Source organism: Carlito syrichta, unplaced genomic scaffold (genome assembly GCF_000164805.1).
Source record: "Carlito syrichta isolate Samal-C Ts95f unplaced genomic scaffold, Tarsius_syrichta-2.0.1 Scaffold307711, whole genome shotgun sequence".
Lineage (NCBI taxonomy): Eukaryota > Metazoa > Chordata > Mammalia > Primates > Tarsiidae > Carlito > Carlito syrichta.
This window is the reverse complement of record NW_007251807.1, coordinates 100,887-121,632: the sequence shown is the minus strand read 5'-3', so window position 1 is coordinate 121,632 and position 20,746 is coordinate 100,887. Positions and strand designations below refer to the sequence as shown.

General features: G+C 41.7%; 1 protein-coding gene across 1 annotated transcript in view; it reads right to left on the bottom strand.

Moving 5' to 3' along the window:
- Positions 1-4,264: 4,264 nt before the first annotated feature.
- Positions 4,265-20,746, bottom strand: part of PCNT (pericentrin) — a 104,332-nt gene continuing 87,850 nt past the window's right edge. Inside the window, exons 40-45 of the mRNA XM_008064573.1 lie at positions 12,083-12,202; positions 10,240-10,472; positions 7,943-8,019; positions 6,146-6,290; positions 5,208-5,335; positions 4,265-4,744 (exon numbers count right to left, since the gene is read on the bottom strand). Of these exons, the coding sequence (XP_008062764.1) occupies positions 4,701-4,744; positions 5,208-5,335; positions 6,146-6,290; positions 7,943-8,019; positions 10,240-10,472; positions 12,083-12,202 (747 nt within the window). The 3' untranslated portion in view covers positions 4,265-4,700. The remainder of the gene's footprint in view (positions 4,745-5,207; positions 5,336-6,145; positions 6,291-7,942; positions 8,020-10,239; positions 10,473-12,082; positions 12,203-20,746) is intronic.

The following is a 20,746-nucleotide window of genomic DNA, read 5'->3' as shown; positions in this document are numbered from 1 at the left end:
GGGTTGACTCAGTATGTGAATTCAAAATGAAATGAAAATAGCAGCTACATTATAGTGTTACTCAGGGTTGACCTTGAAAAATGGTGGCGAGGGCAACCTCAAGTATAGCATTATCTCAAAGTCACTCTACCAAATTAAACCTATGAAGGGTAGGAACTACCCTCACACTCACCACCAAATACACACACAGTTTAGCTGTACAAAATGGTGGGTAGTTTGGAAACCCCACTTGTGGCCAAAGTCTGAAGTAGGGACTATTTTGTGGGACTGAGTTCTTAGCTCATGGGGTTTGCACTAACTCCACTGTAGTGTCAGGATTGGACCGTAGGACACCCAGCTGGTATCAAAGAATGGTGTTGGAAAATGATAAGTCATGAGACAAGACTCAAGTAGGTAAGGGAAGCCATAGTAATAGTATGAACAGGTGGCTTAGGCTCATGCAGTTCTCCAGCTTTCTTGTCCCCCTGCATCTGTACACTTCTATTCCTAATATGGATTTTTTTCCCCACCCAAAATTTATTTGTGGACTTCCCAAATTCCTTATTCACCATTATTGCTTCTAACTAAGAAACTCTTTTCGCAGATACTGTGGCACTAGGCCTATGTCCATGGGGTGCCCTGATCTTACCCTAAAATCCTGTCACCTGGAAATAGTTCATCTAATGGATGTTGGGAAGGCCTACTGAAGGCTCAGTTATGATGCCAGATTAAAGACAGTACCCAGTCAGTGTGGAATGCTATAAAACAGGATGTGATACAAGCTTTGAACAATACATGGTGGCATTTGTCTCACAGTCAGAATACACTGGCCTGGAAACCTAAGGGTTGAAGACAGGAGTGACCCCTCTTACTGTTACACAACATAACCCCTGAAGGGATTTTTGCTTCCCATCCTAACACTTTAGATACTACTGTCCCAAGGGAGGAGTACTTCCACCAGATATGGCAACGGTTCCTTTGAACTAGCAGTTGAGACTGCTGTCTGAACCAACACTCAGGGAGAGGAGTTACGCTACTAACTAGTGCTATTGATCCCAATTTACAAGGGGAAATCAGGCTGCTTGGATATAATGAGGACAGAAACATCTCTATCTGCAATCTGGTGTCTTCACAGGCCCCTCTTGGTACTCAATAATTTCAGGATCAATGGTGAAAGAAAAAAAAGAATCCTCTAAAGGCAAGACCATTAAGGTCTCAAATCACAAGGACTAGGTGATGGAAGGAGAAGGTAATATCAACTAGAGCCTTGTGATGAGTTACAAAAAACAAGAACTGTAGCCTTTTTTACTTCAACACATGCACTGATCATTTCCCTCTTCCAACTCCCCTCCAATTCTGTGTGGCGTTATTGGTGTGTTAACTTTACAAACTAGTTTGCAAGTCACCAAACCACAAAAGGGTGACCCATCCTGGAGAAGTCTGTGTCTTACTTAGAGCACCTAGACTACTGAGGTAAAACACCTTGCATGTCTTGAGGAAAGGTCCAGAGCATCTTTCTTATGAAGAGTATTTGCCTCCCATCAGGCAGATACATTAAGTTACAACTGTTAATTAAATGTGGATAGAAAGGTGATAACAAATGCTGAGCGGCCAACAGGGTAGACCATGCTGGCCATCTGTCTATGTGCTTTCAGATCGATCTTTGCCTGTTGCTGCTCTGCACAAGGGTGCTGGCTTCTGCAAGGCACCTGTCCTGGACTCCCTTGTATAGTTTTGGCAAATTGGGAGGGCATGAGAGAAAGGATTGGCATTTTTCTCCCTTTCACTCTACACAGGGCAGCATCTCTGGCAGCTGATGAATCTCTTCTGGGGACAGCTCCTGCCTGAAGGGCCCTGGCCATTGAGTCCCAATAACAACTTCATTAATTTGTCAGCCCCAAAGTGAAAGCTGCTATTGGGTATCTCTGGTTGCCTCACCATGCTGCTTTGTATCTGAGCTCTTCTAAGATCAGAGTAACCAAGATCTTTGTATTCAGTTTCCTTTGTTTGAAAACCCAGAATGGTCTGTTTTCCAGCCTGGACCAATATTCTGTATTCCATTAAGGCATTCCTGGACCAACCATTGGTTGATTATGATGTTTTTTTTTTACCTTTCATTATGAAAATGTTCAAACTATAAACAACTATATACCCACTAACTAGCTTTAATATTTTTAAAAGATTTTGCCGTCTTTACTTAATCCATATACATGTGTGTTTGTGTGTACATATACATACTTTTTTAACAACCATTTCAAAGCAAGTTGAATGTGATATGCCTCTTTTTTTAAAAAATTTTTTGTAGAGACGGCCTTCGCTATGTTGCCCAGGCTGGCCTCAAGCAATCTTCCCTGCCTTGGCCTCCCAAAGTGCTGGAATTACAAGTAGGAGCCACCATGTCTGGTCTTCTTTAACCTTAAATAATTCAGCACACAATCCCTAACAAAAGAAATATTCTCTTACATAACCATTATCACACCCAAAAAAATTAATAGCAATTCTCCTAAAATCTATCCAGTATAGATTCAGATTTACTCGGTTACTCTAAAACAATATGTTTATAACTGCCCTATCCCCAATTTAGAAACCAACCAAGTGTTGCACATTGTATTTGGTTATGTCTCCTCTTTTAACCTAGAATAGGATCCTCATTTTCGTTTTCCCATTGACATCTATTTGATGACAGTAGGCTAGTTAATTATAGAATATCCCTTTTGTCTTTTTCCTCATGGTTTTGTTTTATTCCTCCACCTATAAATTAGAGTTGGGTGTGAAGGTCTGGGTTACACTCAAGGGAAATGTTTCTGGCAGGAGCACCACACAAGTGCTGCATGTACATCACACGGACCTTGCCAGGAAGCACCAAATACCAGGTCACCTAAGAACAATAGTGAATTTGATGCTTGGTTAAGGTGGAGACTACTAGATATATACAATGTAAAAATGTGAAATTTCACCTTGGTTTTAGCACCTACTGATGAGCCTAACCTGAATAGATGATTTCACTGGAAGTTGCAGAAAGTAGTTTTCTATGTTGTTCCCTCTTTGTTAATTAGCAGGCATTGTTCTTTAAAGAACTTTCCCTTATCAACAAAGATGGCCCATTATTCCTCCATAAAAGGGCGGTGAATGCCTCTTTCTCTTCAATTATTGACTTCATGGTAACAAGTTGGTATGATGGTCATTTCTCCTAGGGGCTTTAAATGCCTCCCCTTCTTGCTTAAAGTTCAATACTGGTACACACAGATGTTTATCAGTATTTGATAAGCAATTTTAAGCACTTTATTCTGAGTGCTGAAAATGAAACATTGCTTGATTTCCTGCTCTTGGGGATAGTGAGGCTTTCACAGCAACATCAGGCAGAAGCAACATCAGGCAAAAGAGTGGAGAGCTCTTGGAAAAGGAGGAAACCATGTAAATCAGTGACTTAAGCAGTGTGGGCTAATATTCAGAAAATGTAGACAGACATATACCAGTGTTGAAGACTGAAAGAAAGGTCTATGATCAAACCAAGTGGTAATTTAGGAAAAGTTGCTTTAGGCCGGGTGCGGTGGTTTACGCCTATAATCCCAGCACTTTGCAAGGCCAGGGCAGGAGGATTGCTTGAGCCCAGGAGTGTGAGACTAGTCTGGGCAACACTTTGAAAGGCTGAGGCAGGAGGACTGCTTGAGCCCAGCAGTTCGAAACCAGCCTGGACAACATAGCAAGACCTCGTCTCTCCAACTAACCAAAAAATTAAGCATGGTAGCACATAGCTGTAGTGCCAAGCTGGGAAGTTGAGGCAGGAGGCTCACCTGAGCCCAAGAGGTCAAGGCTACAGTAAGTCATGATTGTGCAGTCTAGTTTGGGTGACAGAGTGAGACCCCAACTCAAAAAAAAGATTGTTTTATATTAAAACCTAAGCCCAGCAAAATAAATATGTTCAAATAAATATCATGTTCAGCAGTCCTAAAATGCATGGAGATACTTACAACTATGCTCATATAGTACATTTTTGGGCAAAGGATGCTTAGCAGGATATTACTATCTGGTATAAGTAAGTGTGAGTGAAACATAAAAAGACCATAGTCTTGAGAAGTAGATAGCAGCAGCATCTTACAAAAGAAAAAAGAAACCAAGTAAGATAAAGCAATAGGCAAGTGGTTCTTTGTCTTTACTACATGAAGAATGCTTTGAGCTTCACTGAAAATTTCTGACTTATAGGTCTTTAACAAATTCAAATCTGTCTTAATTTTTTTAGCTAGTGAGAAAGGCAAACTGGATAAAAACTAAAAAACAACATAAGGGCTATTCACAAAACAGTGCTAAAATTTTATTCCCTCTTTTCTTACTGTTTTGTTTTTATTTTTAAACAAAGTTTCCATCTGTACACTTTAAGAAAATAAACAACAGGAAGCCATTCTCTGCTTACCCTTCTTGGGGGCAGCAGGGTAGGTCCACCGACAGGTGCAGAACAGCACATATATAGCCATGACGCATTGGAGTACCCATTACCTCATGAAGGCAAAGAGCTAAAACATACTGAGGTTACACAGAAAATGCTCCACCTGGCTTTACAGCAATTCATAAAGGTGAAAACAATTAATGGCATTCAAGGCCCAGTGTCACAGCACATGAAGTATACCCCATGCCATCCCACAAGCTTCTTTAGTAAAAGGGAAAAACAAATCTTTTCCTTAAAGAGAATTGTCTGTCACAGGTAACAGCCACAAGGATTTTATTCATTGTTTAATCTTCTGGTAGCAGGATTTCTTTGAAGTGGAATCTAAATATAAATAAAAATTAGGTAGCATTTTGTTAAAAGTAAAAAGGCTTTGCACATCTTAAAATTTCACACTATCACTGAATTAATGTACATTTTGGTAAGAATATAAGTTATCATTAAAATATACAGTGATTTAAATTACAATGTTTAAGAAATACTGGACAAAGTATAGCCTGGCTGAAACAATCTTTATGTTCCCTATCAGCATAAGAGAAGAATAAGAAGGTCCAGATAGTGATTAAGTAGAACTGATCCAAGTGGTTACTGCTGAGGATATCTGTTCACACCTCTGTGAGGTCTCTTCACTTATAACCTCTATTCTAATTCTACTTGTGAAAGTTAATATTAACACCGAGACTAACAATTACTAAGCTGAATACTAGCAGTCTTCTCAGCATTATTCTACATTTCTAGGGTACAGTTATAATACTTTAATAAAGAATTAAAGAAGGACTTTTATTACCTGGTGGCACCCCCTCTAGTCTTTGCTGGATCATTTCCAAATGATGAATATATTCTGTCAAGGACTGCTCTGGATCTTGAGAAACAGTTAGGGATCTTTCTAATCTTGAATTTGGGGATGGAGTGGATCTTCAAACCACCACACCAGAGGAGGGGGAAAAAAGAGTTGAATTTGACAAATGAAGCTGTGGTGAATGCAGAAGGGATGTGCCTCAATGAACTGTGGGGAATGGGTCACTCTAGGACTATTTCCTTCAGATCCTTCCTTAATACACAATAAAAAAAGTAATGCTTTTTATACAAAGTGCAACATAGTGTATAAAAGCCAACTTCTGTACAATATCTCAGTTAAACTTAGTAAAAAAAAAAAACCTATTGTATATTACTGACTCACTAAATCTTCGTGTATCTCTTACCCAACCTGGATTATGCACCCATATCCCTCAGACCCACACCCACACCGCTGTGTCTGAGAAGTGGCCCGGCTGCCCACCTGCCTTTCCCTGATCTTCCCGAACTGTCTTCTTCCTGGAGGTGAATGAAGCCTGCTTTGCTCAGTCCTCACTTCAGCTATCTTCCCCCTTGCCCTCTACCAGGCCAAAGGTTCACCTGATAAGCTTCCAAATATTCTCAGGAGAGAGGATATGCCTTATTGGCCCATACACCCTCCCTCAAAAAGGGGCCCTTAGCAACCATTTATTCTTTCAAGGAATATCACCTCATTGTGCCCCAAGGCACCATAGCCACCAGACAGATAATTCTCATCCTCCCATGTAATGCTTAAACTCCAGGCCCTCATGGACTCTGGTATGTTTCCTCTGTTGCTGTAGACAAGGCCAAAGCCAGGAACTTTAAAAATTTGTTTCTCTGAGGAACCAACCCAGGCTGCCGAGAGAGATTACAGGCAGAGATGAGAAGCCTGAACATATCACAACTGACCTGCCCCTTCTGCTTGGAGAAGCTGCTGTTGCAGGTCCTGGGCCAAGGGTGGGGTCCCTGGTGTGGCCAGAAGGCACATCACGGGTGGGTGGGGACTCTCTGGTTTTGGGTGGAGACTGCTGCTGCCGCCGCCGCACTCGGAGTCCTTCCCCAGAATTCCGCAAGTTTAAAAACAAAGGGAATAGGAAAAGAAACAAACATACTTTAGTAGAAAGCTCATTTATCAAAATTTAAGATTTATGAGCTTTTAAGGGTCTGCATGACAATTTTAAAACATATTTAAAGTACTGAAGTTATTATGTAATCTTTTAAAAAGCTTTAGAAAAAGCCTGTTTTGATCACCTGTATCTTACTCCCAAAGTGTGACAGCCTGGTGTCTGCCTGGGCCCATTGCTGAAGAGGGCTCAGGAGGGCAAGAGGGGCTCAAGTAAGACTGGAGAGGGGGCACCCTGCCTCTACCGGCTCTGAGGAGCAAGCTCAGGAGGAAGGCAGGGAAGAAACTGGGGAGACCACCAGATGTAATTCAGAGGGCATACATTCCTGATGGCCAGAAGGCTGAACCAAAGCATTTTAATCTGAGAAGTAACTATAAGCATGTGAAAGTCAAGACTACATAGCACTGCCAGGTAAGCCCAGGCCTAATGGGCAGTCAGCAGAGGCACAAACAGCCCAGGCCCCAGGGCCCAGGAACCAGATGACCAGTCATCTTCCTCTGTGCACATTTATGCATGCCATGCCCAGAGAGTGGGACAAGGGTCCACCAAAACATCCTGCTTTGGGGTTGGCCCCTTCAGTGTCAGCAGGCGCCTGCACACTCTGTTGCAGGAAGGCAGTGGCTGAGAACTTTAGAGAAAAGATTTAATTGAGCCAAAAATAAACAATGATGCTCTAAAAGGAAAGAGGCAGCACTGAGAATTGAATTTCAGATTTAGGGAACTAAGAAGGCCGTCTTGTGCTAGGCATATTGGCTCATGCCTGTAATCCCAGCACTTTGGGAGGCCGAGGCGGGAGGATTGCTTGAGCCCAGGAGTTCAAGACCAAGCCTGGGTAACATAGTGAAATCTCTCTAGTTCGGCTTTACAACTGAGGTGGAAGACTGCCTAAGCTCAAGAGGCCAAGGCTGTGGTGAGCTGTGAGCATGCCACTGCACTCCAGCCTGGCGACAAAGTGAGACCACAGCTCAAAATAAAACAAAACAACAATGCCATCTTGGCCAGGTGAAGTGGCTCACAGCTGTAATCCCATCACTTTAAAAGGTCAAAGTAGGAAGATCACTTGAGCCGAGGAGTTCAAGACCAGCAGTATAGTGAGACTTTGTCTTACAAAAAAAAAAAAAACCGAAAAAGAAAATTAGCTGAGCGTGGCAGTGTGCTCCTATAGTCCTAGCTACTCAGGAGGCCCAGGAGGGAGGATTGCTTGAGCAGGGGTCTGAGGTGGTGATGAGTTGTAATCGTGCCTCTGCACTCCAGTCTGGATGACAGAATGAGACCCTAACTCAAACAAAGCAAAACAAAGAAAAACACCATCTTACTAAACACTATTAAAAAAAATCACTGTACTTAGTATTTTTGTATTTCTCCACCATTAGTTGCTCCTGGGATCCATCTGACTCAAGGACTATAAACCTGGTCTTACTGTGCACTCCTCATGCCACTTTCTGACAACTGCACTTACTGATGAACTAATTTATCATGCTTCATTACATTCTCACTGAATATAATAAGTGACCACAATATGCTACAAGGAATAGAAAAAAGGTTTGTGAATCACAGTTGTTAATGGGCTGCTGAATCTCACCTGGGCGGGGGGCTTTGCCTTGTGCTAGAGCTCCTTTCCGATCAACTTCTTGCCATTTCTTAACCAGAAAACGCAATCTACAAAAAAAGAAGACAAAAATATATTGAAAATCAGACCAAAACAGGAATGGAAGGAGCAATGAAAACCTCGACATGAACAAACAACCAGAATGTGGGCCCTCACTGCCAGTGGAGGACACAGGTCCAGGTCCATTAACTTGGCCTAGTACACAGGATACACACATCCAGGGAGCTTGCAGTGCTCCTGACAGTGAAGACTTTCTCACGCCACAACACTACCAAAGCTTTGGCAGAACCCCACTGTGGAGAACTTGGCCCCCCAGACACTATGACAGCCCAGCCCAGGACTGTTATTCCAGCACAAAGTCAGACTGCAACACCACTGACTGGGAGCCTCAACACTCTTATCTCATTCTATCACTGATGCCACTTGACAGGCTCAGGATACAGAGGCCCTCGCAGGAGCAAGGACAGTGAACACAGATAGTGTGGTGGTGAGGGCTGTGCAGGGTCCTGGATGCCCCTCCTAGAATGGCCCCTCCAGGCAAGTGTCTGCAACTTTCCTCCTTCACTTTCCCCCAGATGAGGCCCTTCAAGAACCCTCAGTGGAAGCTGCCCTGGGCAAGTGTCCTCACAGAATCACTGCTGCACTCAAATGATCCCCCTCCTAGAGGTAGGCTTGGGTCTGCTGGCTTTCCCCATCTAGCACCTAAAATGCTTCCTTGTATGGGCATTCTCCCCACAATCCTGGGTAGACAGATGGCCAGTGGACAGTCATGGTCAGGAGAACGTAGAGGTGAGGAGGCCAGGTGCTCCAAGGCAGGAGAAGGCCAACAGTACAGCACTTGAGGAGGCTCCTCTATTTTCCACTTCTGCCCAGCCCACTGGACTGGATGACTGACTGGCTCGACATCCAGCCTCTGAAAGGAGCAAGACTCTGTACCACTCTCTGCTGCATCCACTCCTCCAGACAAGCCAAAGCACAGCCGTGGGAAGGCGTTTCTGTGGGTACCAGGGAGTAGACACAGCTGCACAATTCTTAGTGGGACAAACATTTTAAGAAATTTAGCATATTCTGAAACTATCAATGAAATAAATTTTAAGCTGGGCTCGGTGGCTCAGCCTGTAATCTCGCACCTTTGGGAGGCTGAGGTGAGTGGATTGCCTGAGCCCGCAGGTTCAAGACCCACCTGGGCAACTTGGTAAGACCTCATCTCTACAATAAAAATCAAAATGAGCCGGGCATGGTAGCACGCGTCTGTAGTTCCAGCTACTTGGAAGGCTGAGGCGGAAGGATCGCCGGAGCCCAGCAGGTCGAGGCTGCGGTAGCCAGAAGCGGCCACTACACTCCAGTCTGGGTGACAGAGTGAGACTCCAACTCAAAAAAAAAAAGAAATTTTAGTTAATTTTGAAATGATCAAAATTCCCAATAACACCTGGGAGCCACCTTTCTGCTCCAAAAACGATGCCCTGTGCAAACAATGGCTGAGGGAGTGAATGATGCTTTCCCCAGGAGGCAAAGGGGAGAGGGGCTGGTGAAAGCACAGAGGGCCTCCCCTACCTCAGCAGCTGGGGTTCCTCCATGTCTCAGTCATGTTTGCAGGCTCAAGACTGGCCACTACCCTCAGTGAATCAACCTACTCTCCTCTTTCATAAATAAATCTAAAATATAGGAAACTGAAATTTACAAAGTGAAATGCAGCTTTTAAACTTCCATTACATGGGCCTGTTGTCAAAATCCTGGCATGAAATTCATTAAAAGGCAAGCTGTTCCTTTTTTTTTTTGAGTTGGAGTCTCATTCAGTCGCCCAGACTGGAGTGCAGTGGCACACTCCCAGTCACCACAGCTTCGACCTGCTGGGCTCCGGTGATCCTTCTGCCTCAGCCTTCCAAGTAGTCAACTACAGGCGTACACTACCACGCCCGGCTAATTTTTGATTTATTGTAGAGACGAAGTCTCGCCAAGTTGCCCGGATGGGTCTTGAACCCACGGGCTCAGGTAATCCACTTGTCTCAGCCCTCAAAGTGCTAGGATTACAGGCTGAGAAGCTGTTCCTTTTTAATAAAAAGGCCTCCTTAAACCATTATAGAAGGTGATAGCTTTGCACAACATGACTTCTTGAAAACAAGTTCATATATATTTTAAGGCCTCAAATGCCATTCATCTTAAAAGAGAATTCCAAGGAATAAAACCACCTGAAAACCATGACAGTGTGGCATGGCACACTTTCAGGGAGACAGACACAGAATATGCTTCTTGAATGTATTGTCATTTACCTTAATATTGCGATGACGACCCTGACAGCTGTGCGGAACTTTGTAAAAGGACGAGATATAATGATTTTCTTGTCTGCTTTGGAAGGAAATACACCTAAATGAGCTATCATGGAGAGTGTTTCTTGTTCAGAATCCTGGAATCCACCGATCAACAGTAAAAGATACTTCTTTTGATAAATCAGAGCTTTTCTAAAGCTCTCTGCTCTCAAATAATGTAGGTACAGTTTTTCCATCTAAAAGGAAAAAAACAGTAAAATTTAATTATAGGAAACAGACATTTGATGACAAATGCACATTTGTACTGTTGCTCTGACAAAGAACTAGCCTGTTTCTCAAAAAATTATCATGGAAGTCAGACTTGTACAACACTTGTAGCCAGAAACAATCCTGCTATTGAAAGATCGATTTGTGTTTATCAGATAAAATCTAGAACCAAACAACCTCTCCACAGCATTATCAAAGGAGCCCTAGTGAAGGAGCCTTAAATTTAGTCACCTAAGTAAGGTTCAAACTGGGAGTGGGGATGGACATCAGGTTTGGGGGGCTGTGTGAAACCAGAAGACTGTACATGGAGCTTGGTCCAAATCCTAACAAGAATCTACCCTCAAGAGAGGACCCACATATGTACCACACTGTCAAAACCATGACCAGCAAGTCCGTGGTCCAGGATTCCTTCTGGTTGCAGAGACTATCATCTACAAGGGGGAGATAAAAATAATAAAAAAATAAAATAAAACAATTATTTTTGGAGAGTGGGCCCCTTGTAGTACAGGCTTCCTCCACTAGGTAAGTGTTTAGGAACCCATCAGCATCAGTGTACCAGCTAGTGTTGTGAAAGGTTGTGTTCAGCTTCAGTGAATTTTTTCTGAAGTCTTTCAACTCATTTGTCCATTTCATGATGGGTGATTTACGAGCACATCTGCCTACACCACACTGAGTGTACAGTAGTTTTTTGTTTGTTTGTTTGTTTGTTTGAGGTGGAGTCTCACCGTCGCCCAGGCTGGAATGCAATGGCATGTTCACAGCAACTGGGCTCAAGCAATCCTTCCGCCTCAGTCTTCCAAGTAGCTGAAACTACAGATGTGTGCCACCATGTCCAGCTAATTTTTTGACTTACTATAAAGATGAGGTCTTGCCAAGCTGCCCAGGCGGATCTCGAGCCCTGGGCTCAGGCAGTCCTCTCGCCTCCACCTCCCAAAGTGCTGGGATTATAGGCTTGAGCCACTGCACCCAGCTTGTTCAGCAGTTTTTGATCAAAAGCAGCATGATCTCCATGCCCCACCCTCCCTATTCACCCAATCACGCCACAAGCGACATTTTTTTGCTTCCCTGGATGAAAAAAGTTCTCAAAGGGAAATATTTTGCCTATGTAGAAAAAACAAAAAAGAGCAGAAGCACTAAAAGGCATCTAAATTGAGAGTTCAGAAACTGTTTTAAGCATCTTGATAAGTAAATTGCATCAAACAGAGAGTACTTTGAAGGTGACTGAAGTTTAAACATGTAACAATAAATACACAATTTTTTATAAATAAGTTCTTTTTTGGGTTCCTCCCTTGTACTGATTCAAGGCATACCACATCTTGTCCTTAACGCATAAGCACAGAAACTCAGTATTTCTATACAACTAAAGCAAGATTCAAATCAAAGTTTATTTTCTCCAAATTCTTCTCTTTGTAGTGACTTGACTGCTAGAACCAGTATTTCTCGCTGTGAATAGGCACACTTCACCTGGCAAATGAGAACCTCCTGGTCATGAAAATCCTTTAGCTGCAATCAACAAACTCAGGATGTAAAAGCACCAACACCACTCTGCACCCCAACCTGCTCGTGGGCTGGGTCTCACCTTGATGTGGCAGGTGTTTGTTTCCTCGCCAGCAGCCAGCAACAGTCGTCCTGGGTCTGTATGCCGTGGTGAACTCTGCAGAACCGCACCATCCTGCTTCCATGCAGACCTGTCTGATCTCTGTAATGAAACACAGCTATCAAGAGCTGTTCTTAAACAAGAACATCTTGAGGACAATGACTAAGAGTAGGGTCAGGCAAGAGACATGCTCTCTGCCCCAACCCCAAGGGTGAAGTCTGTGTGCAGAAAGACCCACATAGGTAGTGGCTGGGATGCTCGAGCCAGATGCCATCTCCAGGTGCAGGCCCCTTGGAAGCTGCACTGACCTCATATGGGCACCACAGCTGGTCCCTCCACACCTGCAGCACTTCTTCAGTCAGGTCCAAGTTCTTCTGTGAAGCCATTTATCATATAATGAACAGTTACAGGGTAATTACTACATGCATTTACTGAAGTATGATTGCACAGGAGGTGCATTTTAGTAAAAACAACAAAACAAAATATTTCTAAAATAACCCTAAATGCAAAGGTTTAAACCATAAATTCACTCACATTTTATGGTTCTAGAAATGCCAACCACTGGTGAATTCAAATGCAGTCAGCCTTCCATATCCATGGATTCCACCGACCACAGATAGAAAATAATCAGGAAAAAATATGCATCTGTACTGACATGCACAGAATTTCATTATTATTCCCTAAACAATTTAGTGAAGCTATTTAGATAGCATTTACATTATATTACTTATCATAAGCAATCTAGAGATGATTTAAAGCATATGTGAGAGGATGTACATAGGTTATATATGAATACTATGCCATTTTATATCAGACTTGCGTACCCGAGGATTTTGGTATCTCTGGGTATTCTGGAATCAATCTACTCCAGGTACTGAGGAACGACTATACCTACCTACTCTAGCACCATCAAATCTCACATGTGGAACCTAAGTAAGGATACCACACACAAGAGCACTCAGGCTGAGAGTGGACCCCAGGGGCCTGGACAGCCACCATGTGCAGAGAATCCCCAGAGCCCCATGGGGGAGTACACACTAGGAGGAGGACAGTTTCATGGTGAGGGAACAAAGGAACCTCCCAGAATGAATGCCCAGGACCTGCCCTCCAGTCAAAGCATGTGCTCAGTGGCCTGCATCCAGCATTTGAAACAGGAATCAAAGGCAGGCTGGTGGTGCCAGGCCATGACTCCACAGGGAGGACCAGAGGAGACCGGGACAGGCTCCAAGCTCCCCCATGGGATGGCCTATGAAATGGCTCTCAGGCAGAAGAAAAAGACAACCATGACTTGTTGGTTCTAAAACACAGCTGAGTCCTTTCTGAAAAGAACTGCTCTAGGAAAACAATCATCTTAGACATCAAGGAAAAGTGTTCTACCAGTTCACTCTCAGTCCACCTTCAATTTATTCAATAAAAATATTATTTCCTTGTTTCTCTGTTAACTTTCATATAAAGGACAGAAATGTTCCACCAGCCACTGTGGCTTAGAGCACACTAGGCCCCACAGGATGCTCTGAACAAGAAACCTTAGAACATGTTCCGAGTGAGTCCCAGAGAGGGGGCCAGGCTATGAACTGACGCTCATGGCAGCTCTCTTTGGAACCTCCATAAAAACTTCTCACATCTAAGAATATCCATCGTAGGTTTGCTCAAGTCATGAATGTAGAGGTCCCTTTACCTTCTCCTGCTAACAGACCTTCACAACAGACAAAGCAAAACTGACAGAACGGGAAGTAGAAACAGACCAACCCACAGTTCTATTATTAGTATTTGACAGAACAAGCAGAGAGAAATCCAGGCAGCATCAGAAGATGTGAACACCAGATTTACCCAGCCAGGTCCAACTGGCTTCACAGGATACCCCTAGTACTAGGACATACCTGCCTTACAGTGCCCATGGAACACAGACCCAGAAAAATTCGATTCTGGGCCAGAGACCAAACCTTATTAAAGAAACCAAGATTATTCAAAGTAAGTTCTCTGACAATAATGAATGTAAATCAGAAATCGAAAGCAGTAAGATATCTGGAAAACACCCATATTTTGGGAAATTAAATAACACTCTAGTAAATAATCCATTAATCAAAAAGAAAGTCCCAAAAGAAATCAGAAAACCGTTTTACTGTATTGTCATCTGCAAATGAGATAAAAAAAATATTTTAACTAAATTAAAATGAAAATCTGTGGGATGCATCTAGAGCAGTGTTTAAAAAGGATATTAAATGGTTTCATGTGAAAGGAAAAGCCTCAAATTAACAATTTAAGCTTCCATCTTAAGAAACTACAAGAGAACAAACCAAACCTAAGTAAACTGAAGGAAATAAGAAAAATAAGAAAAATAAGAACAGCTACCAATGAAACTGGAAACAGAAAATCTATGAAGAATTTTACTAAAACCAAAAACCATTTCTTAGGGGGAAAAAAATCCATCAAAATATATAAAACTATTGCCAGACTGACCATGAAAAAAAGGCCACAAATCACTAACACTATAAACTGTGACACTGTAATATAAGAAGAAATATATATACATGTCTCTGGCCCTGGCTCCTGACATAGAGTCCCTGAAATCCTTGTAGGTAAGCATGTTAGGAGAATCTTTTGTTTCCATACAGTCCTATGCAGCACAACATTCTGGTCGGTGATAGGTCATATATTCAAGGGTAGTCTTTTCTGTTTAGACATGTTTAGCCCTTTACACTCGGATCGTACCCTCTGAAGGGACATCATAAATCGAGCAAATCACTTAGATGTCCCCTCTCAGGGAACATAAAGAGATTGCTGGTGATTATACAGGAGAAACTTATGCCAGTGCAAATTTTTCAAAAATTTATGTTTCTCTGAAGTCTTCCATTCAAATTGAATGCAAAGTCTAATAAATGGATGGAATATTTACTGAGATATACATTTTTAAATATCAGTTGGCATTACCTAGAATGTGTGAAGTGCTTTCACAGTGGTGCACAGACTGGACAATAAATCACATATTATTAATATGGGAGAAAAAAATGAGACTGCACTGTCTGCTCAAATAGAAAAACACCAGGTGGAAGATGTCAAATTACTGTTGCACAACATGTATCAATGAAACTGTAGTGCATGTTAGTGACAGTTTCATACATTATCACATATAAGAAAAATATAAGATATAAAACTTAATAAGTTCCTCAATGTCCCAAATTCCATTACAATAAAATAACTGGTTCCAATGCTATACTATTTAATATGAAGTGATTTGTTTTTCACTATTTTGTCAAAAAAGGGTGGTCAAGTTGTTGGAAGGTAATCCATGAGATGTCTCTAGTGTAAAAGTGTAATACACAATTACCATTGTGTCACAACTGCCTACAACATTCAGTACAGTAACATGCTACTAGGTGTGTAGCTTAGAAGCAACAGGCTGTACCATACAGCCTAGGTGTGTAGTAGGCTGTACCATCTGGGTGTAAGCAGCATGTTCACACAATGATACTGTCACCTAATGACACATATCTCAGAACATATCCCCGCTGCTAAGCAACATATGACTGTAATTTGGTCTTTGATCCTGGTTCCTGGCACAGAGTTCCCAAGACCTTTGTAATTTCCTGAGTGAACATTTGACACAGACTTCCTAAATACCTTGACATTTCCAGGGTGATAAGTCTTTTATTCTAATGAGGTGACTCTTGGTGGGCTCCGGGAAAGTCTCAGGGTGGGGAATGGCTGCCAGGGGAACCAACTATATGATTAGTGGGTTGGAATTTTCAGCCCCACACTTGACCTCTGGGGAGAGGAGAGGTAATGACAGTTGAGTTGATCCCAATGACCAATGATGCAATCAATCATGTCTACCGAACAAAGCCTCCATAAAAACCAAAAGCAGCAGGGTTCCTAGCTGCTGAACATGTGGAGGTGTCAGAGGGTGGTGTGCCCAGGAAGGGCATGGAAGCTTTGCATGCCCCCAATACCTTGTCCTTACCTTGTATATCTCTTTAGCTTGCTGTTCATTTGATCTTTTGTAATATCCTTTAATAATAAACCTGTAAATGCAAGAAGGTATTTCCCAAGTTCTATGAAACATCCCAGCAAATTAATCGAGTCCGAGAGGGGGTCATGAAAACCCATATTTACAGCCAGTTGGTCAGAAGCACAGGTCACAATCTTGAACTTGTGATTGGCATCAAAGTAGGGCTATCTTGTGAGACTGACCCTCACTTTGTGCAATCTGATGCTCCCTCCAGGTAGATGGTGTAGGAATTAAGGTGTGGGACACGCAGTTGGTGTCCGCTGGAGAAGTGCTTGTTGGTAGGGAGAAAGTCTCACACATTTTGGTGACCAAAGGTGAAGCAGTGTGTGTTGATTGGTATGTGTGTGAGAAAAACTGTTTTTTCCCCCCTATCTCTTACTGGAACAAAAGAAAGGACATCACCACTGACCCTGCAGACATAAAAGTTTATTGAGCGAATGCCACGAACAACCCTATGCACATAGTTCTACAATTAAGAGGAAATGGATCAATTCCTTGAAAGGCAGAAAGTACTAAAACTTCCCCCACAGAGTAACCCGAATTGTCATATATCTAATAAAAAACACCAAATCTGTCATTAAAAACTTACCAAACAAGAAAATATTAGGCCCAAGATATAAGGTGAATTTTAACAAATATTAAAGTAAGAAATACTATCAGTTCTACATAATCTCTTCCAGAAAACAGAAGAGGAGGAAACATGTCCCAACTCATTTTATGAGGACAAAACCCAAAGACAATACAAGAAAACTCCAGACCAATATCCCTCTGGTACAAAAAGTGCTCAACAAAATATCAATAAATCAAGTCCTGCAGTATATAAAAAGGATAAAACATGTCAACACTCAAAAAAATCAATGTAATCCAGTATATTAATAAGCTAAACCTGAAAAGCCAGATGATCATATCAAAAGATGCAAAAAAAAGCATGACAAATCTCAACATCCCTTCATGATAAAGTCTCAGCAAACAAGGAATAGAATGTAACTTCTTCAAGCCAGTAAAGGCATTCAGAAAACACCTACGACTGACATAGTCCTGAATGGTGAAGGACTGAATCTCTACCCCATATCTGGGGACCAGGCAAGGATGTACTCTCACCACTCCATTCAAGGTTCCAGAGTGAGTCCAAGGCAGAGTAATAAGGCAAGAAAAAGAAATCAAAAGCATTCAAACTGGAATGAAGAAAATAAGACAAACTTGTATGTGACATGATAATCTATGCAAAAGATCCTACAAAAAAGCTCACAGGACTAAAAAGTGAATGTAGCAAGGTTGCAGATAGAAGGTGAACATTTAAAAAAAAAATCCTATCACTATATACTAGCTATGAACAACTGGAAAACAAAATTTTTAAAAAGCATCATTGGCAAAGTCCCCTGGAAAATGCAGAATGTACATACTGACAACTACCAAACACTGAAGAAAGAAAATCTGGAAAAAAAACACATGGACAGAGACATGCCCTGTTCTTGGATTAAGAGACTTCACATGAAGTCAAGATGCCAACTCTTCCCCCATTTAAAAAATTATAGCTTATTAAGATATACATCACATGTCATAAAACTTATCCTTCTACAGTATACAACTCAATAAATTTTTAGTACATTCACAGGGTTGTGCAAACCATCACCACTGTCTAATTCCAGAACGTTGCCATCACCTCAAAAAGAAACCCCACGCCTGTTAGCAGTTATCTCCCCATTCCCATTCCCCTTAGCCTCTGGCAAGCACTAATCTATTTTCTGTTTCAGTGGACTTGCCTATTTTGGATACTTCATATAAATGGAATCGTGTAATATGTGGTCTTTTATGACTGGCTTCTTTCACTTAGCATAATGTTTTCAAGGCTCATCCACATTGCAGAATGTGTCAGAATATCATTCCTTTTTATTGACAAATAATATTCCATTTATACATACATACATGTCCCTCAGTATCTGAGGGAGTATAATTCCAGGACCACCCCACCCCTTGGATACCAAAATCTGAAGACGCTCAAGTCCTTTAAATAAAATGGCATAGTATCTGCATATAGCCTATGAACATCCTCCTGTATATTTTAACTCAATATCTAGATTACTTGTAATACCAAATACAATGCAAATGCTGTGTAAATAGTTGTTATACTGAATTTTACCTGTATAATTACTTTTGCTGTTGTTGGTCTCCAGGCCTCCCCACCAATATTTTCAATCTGAGTTTGGAGGGCTGGCTGTGCTCTATGTTATTCATCCATTCATCAACTGGTGGACATTTGCTTACTCCTACTTTTTTGGCTATTATGAATAATGGTGCTATGAAAAATTGTGTAAAAGTCTTTATATGGACATGTATTTTCACTTCTCTTGGGCAGATACCTAGAAGTAGAATTGCTGGGCAATATAATAACTCTGTTTGAACTTTTGAGGAATTTCCAGACTGTTTTTCCAAGCAAGTGTACATTTTACATTCTCACCCAATTCTTTCCACATTGATTTACAGACTTAACACAATCCCAATTTTAATAATTGGGATTCTAAAATTTATATTGAAAAGTAGAGGAACTGGAATAGCCAAATAATTTCAAAAAGAAGAAAAAAGTTGGAAAATTCATATTACTCAATATGAAGATGTACTATAAAGCTACATTAATCAGGCTGTTGGAAAAGATACACATTGGAGCAATGGAGCAGAGTCCAAAAATAATACACAAATATTCCTGATTGATTTTTACATACAAAGACAACTCAGTGGAGAAAGAACAGTCTCCAACAGAGTGTGCTGGGAAAACTGCATATCCACTGTAGTGAATTCTTATAATTTCATGTTGTCCCGGCACCATTCTGAGCATAAGGCAGACTTCCTCCTACCAGAAGCAGGGCCCAGTCACCCTTGACACAGTTTCCAGTTCTCTGCCTCCTCCCGGTTTCTCATGCAGTCCATCCTGATACCTGCCATATATACCCGCTCCCTGGTGACCACATCTCTATGAAACAGCTGGAAGCATCCTTTGTGTCTCTGAATCCCACACTCTGTGTGGACCATGGCATGCATACCCTGAAGATATGCACCAGGGACCACATCTCAGTAACTGTGGGGCTCCACGGAACTCATGCCTGTGTGCTTTTAACCCATCAGTTAGAACTCCTTTGGGAAGGCTTTTTGGTTAACACCCTAGACCTAAGAAAGTCATCTTGGCCCACAGGCACCTTGATATCTATGTGTGTGACCTTCAGAACCTCTAAGCAGTAAAATCTTTATTTCCCTCTTGTATATCTCCAATCATTGAAGGGGTGCTCTCCATCATTAAGATCCTAAATTAGGGCAACCCTTTGGGACCCCTCCTGCTGCTGGGAGCTATACTGTCTTCCTAATAAATTCCTACTTTCTAAAAAAAAAGATCCTAAATTAAAACATCCACCACTGGTGGTGGTTCATGCCTGTAATCCAGCACTTTGGAAGGCCAAGGCAGGAGGATCACTTGAGTCCAGGAGTCTGAGACCAGCCTAGGCAGCATGGTAAGACCTCGTCTCTACAAAAAACACAAAAATTAGCTGGGTGTGGTGGCATACACTGAGGCCCCAGTTACTTGGTAGGCTGAGGTGGGAGGACTGCGTGAACCTAGGAGGTTGAAGCTGCAGTAATCCGGGATCATCACTGTACTCCAGCCTGGACAACAGAGTGAGCCCGTCTTTAAAAAAAAAATCTATATACATTAAAATGATCCTCAACCTATTCCTCAGACCCATAAACAAAAATCAAAAATTAACTGCAGCCATAAAGAAGGACAAATATATGGACTTTGCAACAATTTGGATGGATCTGGAGTCGATCATACTCAGTGATTTATCACAGAAACAAAGAACTGAGTTCCATATGTTCTCACTCGTAAGGTGACCTTGAACAATTATAATGCTATAAGAAGGCGATTGGCAGTAGTGGAAAACTGTGGGGGGGGGGGGACTGGCAGTTGAGGGAAACTGCTAGGGGAGGGAGGGGCATACCTCATCAACAAGGGTACCTGCATGATCGATGTTTATATACCTAACCCTTAATTGTACCCCACATCCTTATAATAAATAAATAAATTTTTAAAAAATTAACTCAAAATGGATCATAGATCTAAATTAAAAAAGTAAAACTATAAAATTCTTGGCATGATTCATAAAACAACAAATTGATACATTAGACTTCAACAAAATTAGAAACTTTTGCTTTGCAAAGGATACTATATGGAGCAGAAAGAGACCAGCACAGACTGGGAAAAAATATTTGTAAATCATGTATCTAACAAAGGAGTTGTATCCAGAATATATAAAGAATTCTCAAAATTGAACAATGAGAAAATCCAATTCAAAAACGGACACAAGGCTTTAACAGACACTTTACCCAAAAAATGCAAACGGCAGAAAAATACATGAAAAGATGCCTTATACCTTTAACCATTAGGGATATGCATGTTAAAACCACAAGGAGATACCACCCACACATATTAGAATGGATAAAAAGTACAGACAACACCAAGTACCCAGATGTAGCATTGCTGTGAGGCAAGAAAAATGCTGCAGCCACAGGACCCCATGAGCCTATTCTGGGTATTCATACCAGAGAAATGGAGCCCATGTCCACATGAAATTCTGTAAACACAGCAGCAG